General features: G+C 38.5%; 1 protein-coding gene across 3 annotated transcripts; it reads right to left on the reverse strand.

The window, feature by feature from the left end:
* Positions 1 to 560: 560 nt before the first annotated feature.
* slc9a3.1 (solute carrier family 9 member A3, tandem duplicate 1) lies at positions 561 to 15,676 on the reverse strand. Of its 3 annotated transcripts, none has more exons than XM_023154083.3 (16): positions 15,235 to 15,676; positions 14,005 to 14,307; positions 13,003 to 13,163; positions 7,989 to 8,067; positions 7,302 to 7,479; positions 6,977 to 7,197; positions 6,588 to 6,790; positions 5,723 to 5,812; positions 5,568 to 5,638; positions 5,349 to 5,478; positions 5,126 to 5,262; positions 4,760 to 4,880; positions 3,832 to 4,005; positions 2,647 to 2,701; positions 2,489 to 2,554; positions 561 to 997 (listed from the first exon to the last, which is right to left on the reverse strand). In XM_023154083.3, the coding sequence occupies exons 1-16, from the start codon at positions 15,494 to 15,496 to the stop codon at positions 699 to 701; spliced, it is 2,550 nt and encodes an 849-aa protein (XP_023009851.1). In that variant the 5' UTR covers positions 15,497 to 15,676; the 3' UTR covers positions 561 to 698. The 3 variants fall into 3 exon arrangements, with proteins under 3 accessions (XP_023009851.1, XP_076735663.1, XP_004569272.1); XM_076879548.1 differs by having other exon boundaries at positions 2,656 to 2,701; positions 4,760 to 4,883; XM_004569215.3 differs by having other exon boundaries at positions 4,760 to 4,883.
* Positions 15,677 to 21,892: the final 6,216 nt, after the last annotated feature.

Below are 21,892 nucleotides of genomic sequence, written 5' to 3' on the forward strand. Positions count from 1 at the left end.
GAAACAAAACAAATACAATTTCTCTTTTTAAATCCATATTTAAATGATTACAGTCTATATATATATATTCGAGATGCACTAGATTCACAAATAAATATATTGCCTCGTCATATATGTGACATTTCTACAACTGTTTTATTATTCAAGTTTATTATTTAACCTCAGTTGCAATTCTGAGGAAAAACACAAGCATGTCTATATATTATTGATTGAGAATCAATTTTCAGTCATTATTATTTTAAATCCTATTTTTTATTATTGAGACCTAAACAAAAATATATATTTGGGATTTTTTTTTTTTTTTTTTTTTTTGCTTCTGTTTGTTGCATCACATTTAAGGGAAAACAACCTTAAGTAATGATTTGCAATTGCATGTTAATATTGAGCCACAGGACAATATTTAACGGTGTTCTATGTGCCCTGTGAATAACATGCTTTGCTCTAAGTGCAGTTTTCTTTTGCCCAGGGAAGCGTGAACCTAAAACAAAAACAGGAGCAGTCTAAAGAACATGCAGGTCATGAAACTGTCAGTGTTTTGTGTAGAAACACAGGAGTTAAGGTTATCACATAAATGGAAAAGAATATATTTCCTAGTCAATATTCTTAGAGTACACAGTTAAACGTTCTGAGTTTAGTTTTGTTTCTTTGGCAGCCAGATTCAAGTGAGGCAGAGTTGAGTGTTTGGGTTGGGGATCCAGCTACACGTAGCCATCGTCTCTGGGAGGACGAGGAGGAGGAGGGGGCGGCTGCAATTGATCGCTGTCCATCTGCTGTGTGTCAGGAATGTTCTCCAGTGTGAAGGAGTCAGTGGAGCGAGTGCTGATACGAAGAGGGGCCAGACGGCGCAGGTTGCTTGGGGTCCTTGGCAAATCCACCTGGGCTCGATGTGACAGAGCCACCATGCTGCTGTCGAGCTCACTCTCCCCAAGCCAAGGCGGAATCTGCAACAAATCCATGGGGTCCAGGTCCGGCATGAAGGCTGGGTTCTCAATCCCAGCTGGATGAACAAAAGAAACTGAATTAGGACCTCAGGTTTCTATATTATGGCTTCTGTTGTTCTCAACGATTTGCAAACAATAATTTATAATAGAACGTATCAGGTTTAAAATGACAAAAAGAAAAAAATAAGGCAATTTCAATGGTCGTAGGAACATGTCTGAAGTTTGGAGAGAGTAATGTTTCCAACAGTCTAGCTTCCACTTTTCTTCCATAGGCATTAATATACCCCCATACCATTAGAGATGCAATCTTTTGAAGTGAGTGCTAATAACAGTGCAGTGTCCATGTGTCCCATCCAGTTCATTTCAAGTGAGCTGCGTTTCTGCATGTCGTGGTTAACTTTGTTCACAGACAACATGTGGAGGTGTTTCTGAGCCCGTGCTGTGATTTCCTAAACGGTGTCATGACAGTTTTTAATGCAGTTTTTAATCCAAACATCACAGGAATCTGTTGAGGATCTTTGGCCATGTTTTTTTGCACAGAGATTTCTCCAGATTTTCTGAGTCTTGTGATGAAATAATCAAAGTCTTTGCCGTTTTATTTTGAGGAACATTTTTCTAAAATTGTTCCTTGATCTGTATACAACATTTTGCAGATTGATGAACTTCTACCCATGTTTCGTTCTGATAAACTCTGCCTCTCAAAGATAATCTTTTTAGACATAGTCATGTTACTGTTCTGTTACCAGTTAAACTAGAAAAATGTTCTTCCAGCTAATTCTTTTTAGTACCACCTAATTTCCAACCGTCTTAACTTTTTACGATTACTGCTAACATCAAATTCAACATAAGATAATCTTTTTCACAAAACAGTAAAATGTGTACTTTTACGAGCTATATGGATTTATGAGATTTGACACTGTGTGCTTGATGCTTCTCGTCTGTGTACATAAATTAAATTCAACACAGCTTCAGTTCTCTGGAAATTTTTTACAGATGTTTGTGGAGTCGGAGCAGAATTAGGCAATTCTACGATAATGAGCTGTCTTCACACATGCACTGCAGCCATAAACTGTTCCCAACAGGTTAGAAGGAAAACGTTCAAAAGAAATGAATCGAACATTAGCCAGGCTTTAACCTGCCAGTCCACTAGTACAAAGTCCATATGATGTATGACAGTCGGGTACTTTTACCCTGCAGCTCACCCTTACATAAACCACATACGGTATTTCCAGTAGTGCGAGCCTGAGGATGACTATTTCCTGCTGTGTGCTGCACAGAAAGGTGCAGCACACAAACAGAAAGACTGAAAACTGAGAATTTTATTTTAAAGATTAAATTTTTAAAATGGTACTTAAGTAAATTTTGCACTGAAGGGGGTTTGTTTCATATTGTATCTATTTTGACCTTAATTGCATTTAAAGTATGGTTCTGTAATATTTGTGTTTATAGTTACTATAGTGACCAGTTATAGTGACCAGCTACTCTCTTGGTCACTCTTGAAAAATATATGTTTGCTCTTAGATACAGGATTTACAGACTTGTTTTACCTCCTGCTCTGTACGTGGCTCTCATGTATGATTGGTCATAGCCAGAAGCGCTGTCTCCCTCTGAGCCTAAAAATGAACGTGACAAGATTTTCATTGGCTCTCTAAGTGCTTACCTATTTTAAATCTGAAGAAAAAAAACACCCAACAATCATACAAACCCTCATCACCAGAATAGCTGGTTTTAGCCTTGTCCATTGACTTTCCATTAGGCATCTGTAACAGGAAGACGAGTCATTAGATTATTAGCTGTGGTTCAAAAAGTGAAATTCTAAGTCATATTCATTTGTTCTCATGTTGTTCTTCAATTTTCGAATAAAAGATTAGTAAAGCCCAACAATTTTATGAGTAGGCCAATATTATAGGAATATATTAGCTATTTGATGGCTGATTGGTATCGGCATTTATAGCAGCTGACAAATGAAAGTGAATAAAGTAACAAGAAACGTGATAGTTTGTCCACCAGAGGGAACTCTGTAACTTCACTGTTAGCGATACACTTGCTTGGACCCTCACAAACACAACAACCAGCTGGTCCAAGCAGAGTTATGTAGAGCGTAAACAACCAATTAAATAAATGCACATAAAAACTGTTTGAGAGATTTGTTCATGTTTCATGTGTCTGAAAGAAAAAATTATGTGATGCCCAAATTTGAGTCGAAACACTGGATCTTTCTGAGAAATGAGATATTAATGAAGCATAAAATTCAACCACTTAAACAAATTTATCTTCAGGAATGCCAATAACTGTAATTTGGCATCTTCGCCAAAAACCATAATGCTCTTTATTATTTTTTCTTCTTTTTGTAAAACATTTGAGAATTCGTGGATAATAAGAATAATTATGTTTCAGAATTAAAAATATGACTTTCAACCAAATGTGTAAGCATACTGGTGGATTATCAACTACAGAAAAATAAAAATGATTTCTGTAATTGCTAATACTGTTAATTTAGGGCAGCTGTGCTATAAATCTTGCACCGGTTGGTGGTCTATTAAATTTGTTAACCACCATCAAATATTGGTATCAGTATCCAACTTAAAAATCAGTTCTATTGATTTTTTGGGAAAATGGCAAATGGCCTTTATTTGTATAGAACTTTACTAGTCCCTAAGGACCCCAAAGCACTTTACACAACCAGTCATCCACCCATTCACACACACATTCACACACTGGTGATGGAAAGCTACATTGTAGCCACAGACATGATAAAAAAAAATCTAAATACTGAAAATGTTGATTATGTCTAAAGATGAGATAAAGATAGTATAAAACATTTTTAAAAAGTTTTGAAAAGTGGTATTTTACTTCAGGAAGAAAATAAATATAGAAATGAAGTTATGACCTTCTGCTGCTGTTCTTTTTGTGTGTGCTTGACAATCGTCTTTGGTGGTTTGACGCCCATTTTTGCGGACGTGAACGACTTCAGTCGATTCCTCATGGTTCTCTGGAAGATCTCCTGGACTTCTTTTTCATCTCTGTTGATATCGAAATGGCTGCGACTGAATCTGTGCCGATGCTGTAAACAAGAGGACGAGAAGACAGCTTAATACTCCTTCACAAAATCAAAAACAGCAGGTCATGAAGTCAAGCTTAGGCTTAGGTTCAGCTCTGTGTTAATAGACTAGAAGATCTGTTGAGCTCATGCTCACAGTTCCTGCACATCTGCAAGCCACTTTGGAATGCATCTACCACAGTGCTTCCTTTATATACTACACTATATGGCCAAAAGTATTTGGTTGTCTGCCTTCACACATGTGAACTTGAGTGACATTCTATTCTTAATCCTTTGGGTTTAATATGATCTCAGCTCACCCTTTGCAGCTATAACAGCTTCAACTCTTCTGGGAAGGCTTTCCGTGGGTTTAGGTGTGTTTATGGGAATTTATTAGTGAACTCAGACACTGATGTTGGACAGGATGTCCTGACTTGCAGTCTCCGGTCTAATTCGTCCCAAAGATGTTCTGGTATTTTGAGATCAGGACTCTGTGCAGGCCAGTTCTTCGACACTGAACTTGCTCATCTATGTCTTTATAAACTTTACTTCATGCACTGGTGCACGGTCATGTTGGAAGGGGCCATCCTCAAACTGTTCCCACAAAGTTAAGAGCTTAAAATTGGTCAAAATGTCTTGGTATGCTGAAGCATAGTTCTCACTGATGCCTGGAAATATTCTTCTTTTGATAACAAGTTAAATTGTACTAATTATATAGAAGCGCGGCACTAAGGTGCTTTAGTAAGCCCTTGATGTAATGACTCAATGTGCTCATTACCTGTTTTCTGCTCTTGTAGAGATGCTGATCCAGAAGGTGGTGAGCGTTAATTGCCTCAGCTTCCCTCACAGCCTTCATGATCTGCTCATGCATTTCCAGGCTCACTGATGGAATGGGATCTCTACTAAGAAGCAAACCAAATCATGTCAGCGGTATAAAGTAATATAACAATATTAAAGTAGTACATTAACTCTGGTTTCCATTTTACAGCACAGTGGCAAATTGAAGCTTCAGGCATAGAAGATGTTTGTTAATCTAATCTAACTAATAGTTGCAGTGCATTTGATTTCACAACATGATCCTATACTGACTTTTAAGTCTGCTTTTTGCTCTTCTCCTATTGTCATAAAAATCTAGATTGCTCACCTTGTAGTGGACATTGCACCATGATCATTTGACATATTTGCATTGTTGATATCGAAGGATTCACTTTCAGACTTTTTCTTGAAGTCAATAATGGAATTTTCATTACGGACAAACTCCAGAGAGCCCCTCCGCTCACCCTGGAACAGAAGAAGACCATGCTTTCTTTCCATGTGGCAGTTTTATCAGTTTTCTTTAATGAGTACTTTAGCAAAATGATGCTCACTTCAGTCACATATTCCATAGCATCCTTGAGGTTCAGCTGATGGAAGACATCAAAGACTTGGTCTTGTTTCTTCCTTGCAGACGGCTTCATCAAAATCCATGACATCCAGTTTTCCTCAAAATACTTCCACCTTTGCAAAAAGGAAACGAAATTCTTATTTTAAAGTTTATTTTAAAATGAGAAGATATTTTCAAATTACGTGTCAAATCTTGTACATACTTGCTCCTCATGTAGTTGTGTCCTATTTGTCCTGATATGTCTTCTATGGCAACCAGAGTGTGATTAAACATCTAAAGAAAGGAGAAGGACTCAGCAATAACTGGATAGAAAATGGTTGTGTAGGTGAAACGAGAGGTTCTTCGTTTTAGATTTACCTTGTTTGTCAATTTCTCTAGGAGCGAAACCTCAGTCACTGCAGCTCTCTTTACTTTAAGCCACATGACCAGAGGTTTCATTGTTATTCCCTGCAACAATGTCAAGCAGGAATGCAATAGTGTTAGGGGGGGTGGTAAGTTCATGAGCTTTAACAGAGACCGGGTAGAGGACAGGGTTCTCTGTATCTTAGCTGTTCCTAGGACTACTTTGTTTTGGAGAGAGACCTCTGATGTTGTGCCTGGAATTTGTTTGGGAGTGACAGCTCCTAATGCTTTTATTGGTGATTTTTATTGGTACTTCTTTACTTTCATGTCAGAAGGGGCCCAGAGGCCAGTACAAGGAAGTGGACCCAAGGGCAGACACAAAAACAAACAGCAATAAGGTTTTACAGGCTTTACTGTAAACACAGAAATGAGAAATGACATGATGTGGGTTCATGTGAGAGCACTATAGTTAGACCTGTAAGTAATACCTGTAATACAAGGGCGTGAAAGCAATATTGATTCTGTGGGCTTACTTGCAGGCCATTCCAAGGAATAGATTTCAGAGAGGTGCAGAGAATCTTGCCATGGAGGCCAACGTCCAGGTAACCGAGCTGCATGTGAGCTGCAAGCTCCTCTTTTCATTGCTCATTGAGCCTCCAGAAGCTGGACTTTGGTTCAGCTGTCTTATTATCACTATACTTACCTACATTAGCATTAGGAGCCGAGACCCTAAACTTTGAAGAGTGACTCCAGCAGATTCCAGACACAACATCAAATGTCCAAAGGAGTGCAGTCCCAGGAACAGCTAAGCTACTGCCAGAAGCCTTTTTTTTTCTTCGAAAAAGATAGTTAACTAATTAAGAAAAAGTGACAAATTCACCTGCAAGATGACAGTGAAGTACACCACAATGAGTGTAGTGCAGACCATCAGGTTTTTCTCTTTTATCTTATTCTCATCCAGCATCACAGCCAGGCCATATGCAACAGCTCCTCGTAGGCCACCGTAGCTCATAATCACCTGATCTACAAACTCCAAGGGCACCAGCCTGTACCTGTTGAGGATCCAGGTGAGGAAAAACACACCTGCAGTACGAACACAAACACACAGTCTTATATAAAGACTCACAAAATATCTTCAAATGAATCTTCATGAGTTTTGAATGCATTTTAGTGTTTCAGTCTATCTAAATGTATTTGCATAACAAACAAACTTTTTACATCACAGTGATGCTTTGACACAAAACTGAGCCCAAAAAGACAAAATCTCACCAATGAATCTGTACACCAAGACGAAGAGGAGCGTGAGTAGGATGAAGCCCGTGTTCCAAACCCAGATAACCTTATCGATGGCCGAGATGCCGAGGAAAACAAAGATGATGGTTTCTGATCCGTTGGCAAAAGCCTTCATGGCGTATCTGACTGTTTGGACCGAATTCTCATCCATGTTTGCGTTGATGTACTTCTGACAGCACATTCCACAGAAGACAATCCTACAGAAAGGAAACACAAAAGTAGACTTCCATCTAAATATGTTCACAAAATATGCAAAATAGATGCAGAAATAATAAAACAAATTCAGTTGTAAAACACTCACGAAAGGATAGCAGACAGCGAAAGCATCTCGGCAGTCAGGTAGGAAAGATATCCCAAAACAAAGATGAAGCCTGGTTCAATGATCTGGATGTTTTTTGTGCATCTGGTCAGAAGTGAAATTAGTAGGCCAAAAACAAGGCCCACAAGGGAACCGCCAAATGCAACCACAAAAAAGGAAACTGTAGAGAAAGGGGGAAATGTGTAAAAATCTACTTTTAGGCTTTGTTATGTTTTTTATTGCATCTGTTTACATGCCTCTACTCCCTACTGTCCTAACTGGCTTCTGCTAAAAAAAAGAGTAAATAAAGGCATCTCCAAAAGTTGATTCTTTTCATCTGGATGTAGTGTTTTCAGTGGGAGACACGTTTCATCACTCATCCAAGTGACTTCTTCAGTCTGAGCTGACTGCAGGTTTCCCCAATCTTATAAACAGTACATTTGCATAACAACTGAAACTAGCACCACTGAAGGAACTGGGAGGTCAGTTCCCAGCCAATGCCAATAAAAGCATCGTGGTGGCTTGAAATGGTCAATGCATTTTGATGAAAAAGCTCATAATACTGAACAAAAAAATGCTGTAAAAAGAAACAAAAAAACAATTTCTGCTTAGCCAGACGTGACTGTAAGTGCTTATAACCCATACACAGGCAAATCCTCTATTAACAGCTTAATAAATATCATATCTTACCTATTCCTTTGATAATTTCTGCAGCATCAATTTTAGGTCCTCCCAGTGACACAAATGCATCAAACACATTGAAGAGCACCTAAGAGATGAAGAAGAAAAAATAATGTTTGGTCATTTAGGAGTAAAGAAGGACCCATGACAAAGGGTGCAATTTCCCTGTAATTAAATGGAATTTCGACGTATTTTATTTGAAATTGCAAAGTAATTATATTTACCTACAAGTACTACACACTAGAGTAAGGGGGTAACAGGTTTTTGTTGTGCAAAAACAAACAGTATTACATTGTAGCTACACTGTCCTTTTGGGGGTATGGGCAGTTTTACAGAGTAGATTGATACTGCCTTTTTACGACTTTATTTAATCATCGTTGTGTTAATGTGCATTGATGGAAGCCCTGTGGATGTGATAAGTACCAAGCGTACCAAGTTACAAAAAATAAATGAATACCACCAAATGTGTAGGCCTTTGTGACCTTATAATGATGGAGCCACATCTAACTTAATTTTTTTTTCTGTCACAGTCACAACACGTGTATTAGAACAGAACGTCTCCTTTCCTATGAAATACCTGGAAGTTAGGCAAGGTAAGTCCCTCCATAATAAGACCTGATGTTGGGAAATATTTCATTGTTTTTCCACGAATTACCACTTAATAAGGATCTATTAAAATAATTTATACACTACTTAAAACACTTGCAGTGTAATTATTTCTTAGTTCCTTTAAAGCACATGAAGTCATGCAAAACTAAAAATTTCCAACTACTATTTAAAATTACTTACATAGTACTTAAATTTACTTATAGTATAATTATTTTTCTTGTTTCCTGTAAAAAGTAGTGTGCTTACCTTAAGTATAGCTCAAGTATTTGTGGGTAAATATAACCTCTTAAGCCCCAAAGGGGTTTCTGAGCTTCCTGCTCGAAAATGCAATGCCCAAATTAATTGATTATTTCTCTGCAATTACAAACTCTGTCCTTACAATCTTGGTATCAAAATAAAGCTAACACTTGTGAAATTTCATCAGAGGTGTAAATATTGAAGCAGATATTACTGTGTCAAAGTTACTGAGACTGGAACACAGAAAAAGTCAATAGAATTTATCCTCACCTAATTTTTTTTTTTAGCATATAACCCTTTTAAAATATGCCTCAGTTCACATTTCATTACAGAAATTCAGTAACCAACATATAAACATCATCTGTGCAAGGATTTATGTTTGTAAAGTGAAACAGTGAAAAATTACAGCACTGTCAATACATGAATATCCACATGTTGTACAAAAATGTCTAATTTTGGCACACAATTGGACACCATGCCAGTTGAATTTTTTAGGTATTTAAGAGCAGAAATAATAGATTTTATTAACAGGCCTAAAAATGCTTTTTTTAAATATATATATATATATATATATATATTTAAAGATTTAACGACACATCTACATGGTAATGGCCCTTTTCTGCCGTGTGCATGGAGCATTTAATTGGTCTCTGGCCCTTTAAACTCTGAGGAGCTGTAACTTTGGTCTCTTTTGTTCAATTTGCATGATTGGCATCTTTTTTTAATTGTTTGAGCCAATAGAATCACAGTAACAATGCCACGTTCACGTTACTTCAACCAATCAGACCTTGCAAGGCTAAAACCCACGTGGGCCCAGATTTACTGCATGTGGTGTCTGTCCAGTCACGTGTCTGTAGGTGGGTCTATAACGGAGGATGGAAAATGACTCTGATGTGGCTAGGTAGGCGTGGTAACTGCTGATAATCACATGGCTATTTCATATAAATGAAATGAAAATAAATTCCATTAAATTGAAGGGGACTTACATTAGTGATGGGTAAATTTGATTCTTTTTACTGAATCGAGTTTTAATGACTCACTCACCAAAGTAAATCGGGTTTTTTGAGTCATTTGATTCACTGAGTCAGTTGACCAGAGAGTGCAAAAAATGTACATTTTCACTCAAACTTAATTTGTTTCTCTTTTCATGTAAATCCTACTGCTAAGATGAATGATTCTAAAAGAAAACAACTATTTTATAGAGAAAAAAAAGAGCAAAAACATTTCTAAAATGAAGCAATTTCCTATCAAAATTGCTAAATAAACATTTTTTTTATTTTATTAGTATTTTCCTTAAATGTGTTAAATATATATTTTCTCATCTAAATGTCCACTGAAATGTGAGCCAGGGGGCGGTAATGTGCCTTAACATTGGTTGCCAACCAAGAAGAAGAAGAAGCTGTGAGCCAGGAGGGAGGGGGTGAGTGAGTGATTCGTTCGCTCTATGATTCAGCACAGGAGGGAGGGGGTGAGCGAGTCCTGAGTGATTCGCTTACGCCAGGGGTGTCGAACTCCAGGCCTCGAGGGCTGGTGTCCTGCAGGTTTTAGATATCACTGTGGGTCAACACACCTGAATGAAATGATTAGTTCATTACCAGGCTTCTGGAGAACTTCAAGACATGTTGAGGAGGTCATTTAGCCATTTAAATCAGCTGTGTTGGATCAAGGACACATCTAAAACCTGCAGGACATCGGCCCTCGAGCCCTGGAGTTCGACACCTGTGGCTTACACCTACGATTCAGCACAGGAGGGAGGGGCAGAGGTGGGACCAAGTCATTGTTTTGCAAGTCTCAAGTAAGTCTCAAGTCTTTATCCTCAAGTCTCAAGTCAAGTCTCAAGTAATGTCAGGCAAGTCAGAGTCGAGTCTCAAGTCACTGGTGTAAAAGTCCGAGTCAAGTCACAAGTCTGAAACTTTGAATTTCAAGTCCTTTCGAGTCTTTAAAAAAAAACAACGAAAAAATAATGTTGCAGTTATATGCTAAATGTAAATATTAGACCATGTAATTTTAAAATCTGTGTTTTTCTCAACACATGACAAAATAGTGAACTTAGAAAATATACACAAATTGTGAAATTGCACCTCTTTAAAATGCAGCTCAATTAAACCTAGCTCCAAGAATAATTTTCACCGACAGTTCTGAGATAAGCTGCATGTTATTCTTGGATGCGGTTGTAGGACCAGCTTTAAAATCGCATGACAAAAATATCATACACATTAAAAAAAACTGTATCACCAACGTAGCCTGGACAACATTTGCTAGTTAGATGAAGTCAGCTATCTCATTGTAGCATATTTATATGCATATTTATAATCATACGGTTCTTGGAGTGAGTGCATACACTCATGAAGTTTAGTAACTTCAGGTCACTGCAACAAGCCCAGGTACAGTTTACCGACGGATGGGTGCAGGACCTTGAAATGCACCGTGTAGAACGAAAGACCATCGTACGTATCATAAGTTTACCAGTCTCACAAATCGTCCTCATAAATACACATTCCTTAGCCGTTTATTAATAGGACCTTTGAGCTCAACGATAATTAATTAGTAGTGGAAATAATTTCTGGTACCCATCACAGAAATGTAGCAGTGACAACAATACTGTATGCTGTAATCGTACTGGGCAATTAGTGATACAAAAACCCTGTTTTATCCTGTGAATAAAAGTATATGTTTTTGTCAATGTACCATAATAACAGAAGCGAAACGCAATATTGTGTCAGGACAATTCACTATTTATGCACAATAAATAAAGGAGCATAGCGCGACAATTTCTGTTCAGCGCCAGACTTGCTTGTAACCTATATCACCAATTATGTAATGAAAATGACGTATTAACTACTAAAAAACACTGACCTTCGTGTAAATGCTTGGAGCAGACTAACCTGTGAGCTGGAGTGTTCTGGGACGTTATATTTGGTCTTTGAATGGCTGCAATCCAGTCGCGTCTTTGTTACTTCGGAAACATGGCTGAACAATTTCTCTTCAACGACGTAATCCGATAACAACCGATCTCTTTACTCGTCGGCTTCCCGTGGCTGTCATGCGACCGGCTATTGCAGTTAATAATACAACAGCTTCTTGACATTTTTGTGTTTCTTTTTATCGCTGTATAACTGATTTTAATTGAAAGCCTGCGTGCGCTAGTACCGCTTGCCACGAGTTCCCAGAATCCTTTGCGGTTCTACCCGTGAATGACGTCACATTTTCAATCTCTATATAATATGCATGTTAAATTTTATATTTGGGGTAAAATATCAAGTCTTTTCAAGTAAACCGGTTCAAGTCCAATTCAAGTCCCAAGTCATTGGTGTAAAAGTCCAAGTCAAGTCACAAGTCTTAGAACATTTTTTCAAGTCAAGTCTAAAGTCATAAAATTAATGACTCGAGTCTGACTCGAGTCCAAGTCATGTGACTTGAGTCCACACCTCTGGGGAGGGGGTTAGTGAGTCTTGAGTGATTCGTTCGCTCTATGATTCAGCACAGGAGGGAGGGAGAGAGTGAGTCCTGAGTGATTCACTTACGCCACAGGTGTTGAACTCCAATTACAGATTATATCAATACAATAAAGGGCCAGAAATAAAGTAAATACATTGCCAGTATACCAATACTGATAATGATACTTTTAACCTATAAAGGCATCTTATATAAGGGAGAGCATTGTGTCTTGATTTATGAGATGAATTATCTCTGATTGACAAATTCTGTCCACATTTAATTAATTAGTTCATTTTTATTTTACTTTCAATTTTAAGCTTAATTCAGTTCTCTAAGACATGTATTCAGTTTTATAGTACACCTCTCCTTTAAGGAGCAATATGATATAGCACTTATGCTTCTGAGAAGGTCACACTTCTAACGATAAAGTCACGGGTTTCTAACATTGTAATTTTAAAAGGTGTACAAACTTTCAAGTTTCAGCAGTGAATGGGGTGGAACTTCATGATTCGTATCAAATGAACTCCAGACTGTTCAGAAACACCTATATTGACCAGAGAAGCTCAGATAAGATGGCAAGACATCAGCTAGAGTAAAACCACTTAAACTGAAGTGCTGGAATGTTTACTTTCTTTACACTTCATGTCTTCAAAGTGGACATGCCTATGACAGATGTCTCACCAAACTCACAGGTTATGTTACTTAAGTAATGCTAAAGACAGCAATGATGCATACGAACCACTGTTACACCGTCGTTGAGCAGCGACTCTCCAAACACCATGATGAAGAGGACGTCGTTAACGTGCACCTGCTCAAACACAGCGATGACGGCCACGGGGTCCACAGCAGCCATCAGACTGCCGAAAAGAAGGTACTGCAGCAGACCGATGTCCAGGTCACCTGTACAGGAAATGCCTTGATGCTCAATCATCCAGGTAAGTAAATCCCAAAAGGTTGATTCTGTACATCTGTACATCCCCAATCTTATAAACAGTACATTTGAATAATAATGGAAACTAGCCAACTGAATGAACAATGGGCTGGGAGGTCAAGTCCTTGATCATTAATGTGCAAATTGTCATGACCATTGATCAAAGACCATTGATCAATGCCTATGAGTACCATTCACAGAAAGTTGGGGAATGGCGGCAATCACAGCATTGTGAGACACAGCCCCCTCCTTGATTCACAGACACATTTTTTCTAAACACAACACCTCAGTGGCTTTAAACCCCAAAACACACTGCGCCAAAAAACGGTCCACCCCAATGATCGGATCCCCCGACACAAACAGAGTAATGTAGAGTGCGCTAAGTGCCAGGAGGATTGCCATGATTTAGACACTGAGGAAACCAAACAACCTCTTGTGAAGCGGATGGCACAACACAGAAGGAAGTCTATTTCCACCTACAGGCAAATGGACAGTCTTTCAATGATGAGGATTTACACATTCTGGACAGGGAGGAGCGCTGGTTTGAGCGCGGAGTCAAGGAGGCCATTTATGTGAAAAGGGAAAGACCATCTCTGAATCAAATAACATTGTTTCAGTTATTGTGCAAATGTACTGTTTGGGTTAGGAAAACCTGTAGTCAGCTGAGACTGAAGAAGTCACTTGGATGAGTGTCAAAATGTTTCTCCCACTGAATTTCCAGATGAACAGAATCAACCTTTTGTGATGTACAGGAATCATATTAGATCTCTCTCTGGTGCATTCACGAAGAAATTACAAAGCCCCTCTTACCCATGGCTCCTCCCATTTGGCACCCCCACAGCGACAGCCCCAAGCTGGCAGCATTCCAGCAGGTCCCAATGACAGCATGGACCAAGATTCCGCCCAGGTTGGTGAAGAAGAGCTTGTTTGGCATGTGGTAGCCTGCATCCAGAATGACTTGAGGCAGCAGGTAGAAGAAGAAGACTGTCGGGGTCAGCCTGAAGGTTTGCACCTTGTCTGCAGCCCAAATCATGCCACCCAAAATGAAGCCAAAACAGATGAGCAGAGCGCTCTCAGGTATAACGCTGGTGACATGATGGTTGGCCTCAATGACTGAGAAGAGAAAACAAGATTTAAAAAAAAAAAAAAAAGATAAAAGCCATGAATCAATAGTAATAACCTTTGATTTTACATTAATCTGCTTGTAGTCAGGTTGGAGCTGGCAAACATTCAAACCTTTGGTTCACTTTACTGAACCACAAATGTAAAACGCTTGTGAGGTTGTAACATTTGCAAATGATTAACTGTAGTGCTCATCTAAAATAAAACACGAAAGCACATGATTAACCAGCGTGGCGGATGAATGAAACCCCACTGCATAACTAAAGATAGCCTCATGATTAATGGGCAGAGGAAGTGCCATTAAAGTTTATTTAACAATAAACCCTACTGTCCCACAGCGGTAAACCAATTTCCACCTCACGGGGTTACACTTCTGTTCTGCATGTTTATATTTACCCTCTTAAATCCTGGTGTATCATGTTTGATATGTGCAGTTTTTTTTATGAGTTTTTGAGACTTCTCCTTTATCAGTGAAAAACCTAAAGAAATTTTATTCAAGATACATTCTTCAGCATTTTTTAAATGCCAGATGTAGCAAATATGATACAAATCAAAAGTCATCTATGGAAATTAAAATGTTATATATTTGTTATATTGGCTCAACAAATTCTCAATTTTGAATTCATTTCATATTTTAGGCTTTAAGAGGTTAAATGTAATTAAAGATTAAATTACAGAAACTTGTATCAAGTATACAATTTTTCACCTCTGTGTTTTTATCTGTATATTTATATTTTATAAGCCTGAGCTATTCATTTAGAGGATTTCAGCTACCAAAAGTGAAAGCTTGCTCCACATTACCTTCTCTGTTTGCAAGAGGCAAACTATACTTCTTCTTTTCTTTTATCATCTCGTGTAATAAACAGAGCATATAAATTTTTTTTATCATATTTATATTCTACAATATGTATTACATACCCAGTTTGCCCAAAAATGACACCAGTACCCAAAAAGCCACTAAATAAGGGGTCTCCACGTGGTGCCACTTAAAGCTAATGATGGGTATTCCTGTGATATTGGAGCTGTGGCCATGTTGAGACTCATTCGAGTGACTGGATTCGGACAGCTTCAGGTGGGACCCCTCACGTGTTACCACAGCTTCACCCTTCACTGGTGACACAACGCAGATCAACAACACTGACCCCAACAGCCAGAAGAGTGCATATCCACAGCGTAGCATTTGAAAAAAATAAACTGACTGAAGAAAAGAAGCCTTCTCGTGCCTGTATTACCTCAAGAGGTAAAAATAAATAAACAACACCTCTGCCAATGGCTTCCTACCCTCACAATATTCAACACTCTGTCTGCGACTTTGTGTCCTCAGTCCTGACACAGTCTGTATCAGGACTGGACTCAGCCTTTTTATAAGTTCACTACTCCTCTATGAGTAAGGTCATGTATGAGTGTGTGGTTGAAGAGTTTAAGAAGGAGCAAAGGATGTCATTCGGTTATTCAGTGACATCTGAAACATTCTCCGGTCATTGCTACATTTGTACTTTCCGGTCCCGTCCACTCCAGTTTGTCATGATATTGTTAGTGTTGTTGAATGAATACCTTTAGTTTAGGAACATTTCCACCAGTTTCACTCCTTAGTAATGATTGACACCGACCTTACGCAGTCTTAGTTAAAGACTCCCTTGAAATGACATAGCACCTTTCTCCTCTGTTAAGCACTCAAAGTGCTTCCTACTACTAATCTAAGTCTCCCAATCACACACATGTGAATGCAGTGTTCACTGTCTTGGCCAAGTACCCTCTGATCAGTAGATGATCTGCTCTACCACCTGAAACACAGCTGACCCTAACGAAGAAGAAATAACAAAGGTGTCGTAAAGCAGTCCCTAAATAAGCTCCTATCATTACATATTGGAGCAGTGACTTCAGAAGGGCACAAAACACTCCTGACTCAGTTAAGAAGCTTAATCATTTGTTTTGTCTTTACATTACTAAGTGATGCTGCAGGGGAATTTTGTGCCAAAACAAAAAAACGTATGACTTTGTCCAACTTACAAGGCGAATGCAATGTCAGAGACTGTAATTTCAAATATATAATGTAAATTAAATGAAACAGAGAGTTAACGAAGCCAAAATCCACCTGTATTGGCATACACTGTGACAATATTGTAACAGGAGTGTTGCGTTGGCTCAACTCCAGCTGCTGCAAGCTTCACACACAGTGCTGCTCGTGTGGGGAGAATGATTTAGCCTACAATTACAGACTCCTGGGGACAGACAGAAGGTGAACAGTGTTAATTCATAACAGTTGGCTGGTTTTAATGTACTTTAGTTCTACTAACTCCACGGTCTCAAATCTGAGACTCTTTTACCCATTACCAGCGGCTCACCGCTGCTTTGGCAAAAAAACAAAAAGCAAAAAAAACCTATATTAAAATAAATGTATAAATGGAAACATGGTTATTTCTTTTTATATTTAATTTGTGTTTATCATTACCAAATGTGATTCTGATGGCTGCAGAGCAAGTCACTGGCAGGTTGCTGAAAAAAGTGCCTTCATATTCAAGGAATTTTTTTTAACATTTGTTCTTTTTATTAGTGATGTGCGATACCACTGATTTTCTTTCCGATCCGATACCAAGTAATATTCAGGGTGGTATCGGCGATACTGATTCGATAAACTTATTTTATTTATTGTATCTCAAATTATAGCGTCATAATGATTACAGGACATCAGATTACTTGTTCTTATCACTTAATAATGCAGAGTTCATCATATAGAAATAAAAAAACTGAAGTTGTGCGCTATTTGAACATCTTGCCTGCCTGCAGCACTAAAGGACTCAGTGAGAAACGTCTGTCTCGCCCTAGCAGCACCTGACTCTCTCATCCTCTTCAGTTCGCCTCAACATACGCTCGTCATATTCTGTGATATGATTTACTCTGAGGTGTTTGACAAGGTTAGTGATGTTGCCACAACCATACATGACCCTCCCGATTTTTCCGGGAGAATACCGAATTTCAGTGCCCCTCCCGAAAATCCCGATTTTCCACCCGGACAACAAAATTGAAAAACCATATTGCAGAATTCATAGCGCGGCCCAGCCAATTCCAGTTTCCAACAATGGCGGCAGCTGCTTAGTTTTAATATTACTCTTATTTCTCTTTCTGGGTCGCAAAAAAACTTTTAACATATTTTCAGGTGAGAATGTAGCTGTGTAAACTTCAAATATCTAAGCCGACTGACACATCGTCTTCAAACCCCCGCGGTCTTTCGCTACTCGGGTTAAACGTGATATATAAGTCACTTTGATAACTTAAAAATCTTATTGTTTTTTTTTCAGTGTTTTATTTGTTGGTGACTAAATCGGTTTGGTTGAGATTAAAGTTCTTAGATTAGATTAAATTAAATTTAACTTTATTAATCCCTCGGGAGGGTTCCTCCGGGGTTTTCACACAGCTGAATAAACGTCAAACAGAAAATAATTAAACAGAAGAGTTTACGTCAGTGCCCGGTGATATATTAGATAGCAAGGAGCAGACGGCAGAGTTTCACTCCACAGAGGGAGCTCGTGACGTAGGCCGGGTCCTCAGGTGGAAGGATAGGGACAATAGCCTCATTGGTTAGATGACTTGTTGGCACAGGTGTGAGTGGGGGTGAGTGTGAAAGCCTTGCATAAGAAACTAAAAAAAAAAAGTTTCTCTGTCATAAATCTGTACTGTATTTTTATACAATAAAAATGACCACTCGGTTACCTGCTATCTACTAGTGTGTGTGTGTGTGTGTGTGCTTTAAGAACATTTAGCTGCACAGTCGAGCGTGAACTCCCCTCCCATTATTAAGAAATGATAATGTCACTGAGTAGTGACTTGACTTTTCAGTCATTCTGACCGCAGGTCTCCACCACAGCAAGCACTCAGACGATGGTCAGATGAAGGTTGTTTTCAGTGTGGGAGGAACAGTAGCTACACTTCAAGACTGTTGTGTGGTATTTTTCATCTCAGGCTCTGTGCTCAACAAAATTTGTCATTTGTGGTCCCAACGCTTAAGGATTAAATGTTGTTAAACAACACAATAAACTAAATTAATAAATTTCAGATAAATAAGTTTCATTGTTAGCAAAATTATGCATTATATTATAGAATATTAGAGATTTAAGATTTTTATTATAAATTAGACTGACAGTAAGTGTCTGAAATGTTGTCCTTGAATTGGAGCTGTTTCAGTAACCCTGCCAGGGTCACTCTATATCATTTACACCTATATAAACTGTAAACATTTCTCCATGCCCAGGATGGTTTTCTCCAGACACTGTGGTTAAACTGCATGCTGAGGTCCATGAGCTTTTTCAAGAACCCTATTTTACATAAAATTAATTGTTTCAGCAGGTGAGGGATTTGGGTTGATCACTTGGTATCTGAGACGTAACCGAGTTAGGAGTCAAGTATAAGTTACTATAATGATGAGGATGAAGAGTTGATCATTAAAATATAACATACAGATAAACCTTCTATATATCAGTCTGTGCAGTTAGGAAGCAGGATCCATTTCACCTGCTTTGGTGCACATAACAGTGATAACCCGTGCACCGACAACAGGAAGACAACCTCCAAAAATTAGAAAGAAAGTACTTAGACATAAAAGGTGCTTGTACAAATTTGTGTGTGACTGAGACTCAAATTTAAAATCTCTTTATTGATTTTCTATTATTTCCTGATTGTTTTTTCTCTAGTTTTGCTTTTTGCAAGTATCTCTGTCACTCATGGTGAGATTAGTGACATTCTAGCTGCACTGATTGGAGGTTGTCTTCTCGTTGCCACTGCAGTGCAACATTGTCACTTTCGTTTGCACCAAAGAAGGTGAAATCCATTAACGCTGGTCTTTTGCTTGCTAGCTGAATAGATTGTGTTATACTCCGATGGCTATAAAGAAGCTTTTTCTTGAAAAAGCACAAATAGTTGACCCTGCATTTATTGTCCATTGTACTTCAGTTAGTACCAAGCATGCTGGAAGAAAGACAGCACTGTTAATCTGTAAAGAGGAAATAGGTTCTTGAGAAACTGCCTTCCCTGTGTCCTTGTGTTTTGTTGTCTATTGTGTTTTCATGTCTGTTCTTTCCCGGACTCGTCTGTGTCGTGTCTATCTGGGTCTGGTCTGTGTGTGTGTGTTCCTGTTACTTCCCGTTTTAATTTGGTTGTCTCCTGTCTGTGTGCGCCATGTTCTGCTTTTGCCTCTCTTACTTTGAAGGTACCTCGTCTCATGTGTTATATTAGGCTTTTCATCATCTGTCTCGTTGTGCGCAATTAGCCCCAGTTGTGTTCGTCGCGTTTCCTGTGCACTCGTCATTCCTTGTGTATTTAACCCCTTTGTTTTCTTCCATCCAGTGTCATGTCCTGTCTGTCTGCCTTTTTAGCTTCACGAGTGTTTCCAGTTTAGTTAGTTTTCTGTTTTTCTGATTTCCAGCAGTAAAGCTGAGTTTTGAGTTTACCTTTTGCATCCTGGAGTCTTCATACTGGGTCCTCCATTCCTGCCTGCCGCACACAACCCCTGTTCATATTTTTACATTGTCCACAGTTCCATGGCCCATTTCCCTTAAACTTAAACCCAGTAATCACTGAGAGCAAATGATCAAATTCATCAGTTAAAAAACACTCATTAAAATAAAAGTTCATCCAGTGACACCGCCCATCCCTATCTGTTCTAGACAGCAGCAGCTCAAGTTGCCGGAGTAATTGTGCAAAACTTTGGGTCGATTCTCTGAATCCTCTGAAATGCTTTTGTCTAAAACTCATCCGTAACTCATCTCAGTTAGGTTAGATGATACTCCTGTACAAATTTTTCTGAAATGAATGCCAACCAACAGATCAAGATCATAACTTGATCTAGTAAAGGTTTTCCATGAATGTGTGTCCCTCTTTTCTATAGGAAATTTGCTCTCAGTAAGATTTTGTGGTCCTGCAATTAAAAATTAGGTCACCGAAGCAGTTTAGAACAAAAGCCCAAACCTAGTTTTGTCTAAGAACCCTCAGTCAAAATAAAAGCAATGCCAAGTGTGAGTACATTCTTAAATAGTATGAGCAAATAATCAATCCATTCATTTGAATGTAGGTAGTTTCCTGTTCTTGTGTTTATTTGTTTTGTTTGTTTTGTTTTGTTTAAAAGCCTGACGCTAAAGTGTACATCATTGTCCAACAGTACAAGTAATGGTGGTCTTTTATTTTGAAAATTTGACACTAGATTTTTCCTGTCAGTCAGATTTGCATAGGAAGGTTTCTAATTGAGTGAAGTGATCCAGTAGTATGTGCTTGGAAGCTATAACAAGAGCTGCCTGATTACTGTATGTCCAAACTGGGAAATTGAAACAGGAGAGAAAACAGTGTTTTTTTTATGTGTGGTACTTGATTACAAGCAGAGCTCTTATGTAAGATTTAACCATTTTTCTTAGAGAGAAACAAGATTTAACTACCAAAAGAGCTCAGATGTATCCATTAATCAGATAGAGATACTGATGTAATCTGCTTATAAAATGAACTAATTCACATGGGTCAAATCTCAGCCACTGATCCCACTTTTCTCCTCCTGTTTGGCGTAAACTGCAGCTAAAGTTGCCATTGTAGTGACATTCTAAGTACCTGTGAATTAAATTTCTCTGAAATGCTTTGTTCAAAAATCGTCATCTAGGGTAGCTGTAACTCAAATTCCACCTAGAACAAAGAGTATAAAGTCTGCTGGCTTTGAGAGTAATACTGAAACAGAGAGGAAATTTGTATTAAGTTTTGGTGATTAAATAATGCAGGCGCGGGGTAGACAATTAAAAAAAAGAAAAAAGAAAAATTACAATAGTATTTTAGAATCTCTACAGTTACAAACTCTGTGTTAACAATTTTTGGTATCAAAATAAAGCTAACACTTGTGGGGCTTAATCATCCAGTTATTATTTCTGATGTCATTAGCCGTTTCTGGGTCCAAACTCCACTTCAGGTCCCTAAATAGTAAATGGTAAATGCCTGTATTGTATAGCGCTTTACTTAGTCCCTAAGGACCCCAAAGCGCTTTACATATATAGTCATCCACACATTCACACACTGGTGATGGCAAGCTACATTGTAGCCACAGCCGCCCCGGGGCGCACTGAGAGAGGCGAGGCTGCCGGACACTGGCGCCACCGGGTCCTCTGACCACCATCTAAAATGAAGATAACACTGTATATATTGTTTTTTACCTTTATGCTTTGTGTGAACAACTACAGTGTTTCTTATGAAATCCATGAAGTGCTATAGAGAAAATTACATTTTATTTATGTAATTAACACATTTTGAACATCCAGGCATCCATGAAAACAGGATTTATCAAATTTAACGGAGTTCAAAGTTAGCAAGGAGTTAGCTCGCTAGTTTCCACCTAAACATAATATACCATGTTCTGAATGAGGGATTTTTGAAAATGTACAGCTCTACTATCACTTCAGACATTAATGAACCTAGAACACTAAACAGTAGTGACATTTGTAAGGTTGCTAAAGTTGGGCTAGCTGGTTTTTAATGATGTTCTACGTGGTGGCTAGCTACACAGCTATGGTAGCTAGCCACATGCAGTGTTGCCAACTTAGCAACTTTGTCG

The sequence above is a fragment of the Maylandia zebra genome, linkage group LG22, assembly GCF_041146795.1.
Source record: "Maylandia zebra isolate NMK-2024a linkage group LG22, Mzebra_GT3a, whole genome shotgun sequence".
NCBI classification, from domain to species: Eukaryota; Metazoa; Chordata; class Actinopteri; order Cichliformes; family Cichlidae; genus Maylandia; species Maylandia zebra.

Coding starts and splice junctions, on each gene's coding strand:
- slc9a3.1 (XM_004569215.3), bottom strand. CDS start 15,496: ATGCTACGCTGTGGATATGCACTCTTCTGGCTGTTGGGGTCAGTGTTG. Junction 14,308..15,234: donor GTCATTTTTGGGCAAACTGG/GTATGTAATACA, acceptor TTCTCTTCTCAG/TCATTGAGGCCAACCATCAT. Junction 4,006..4,759: donor TCTACAAGAGCAGAAAACAG/GTAATGAGCACA, acceptor TCTTGTTTACAG/CATCGGCACAGATTCAGTCG.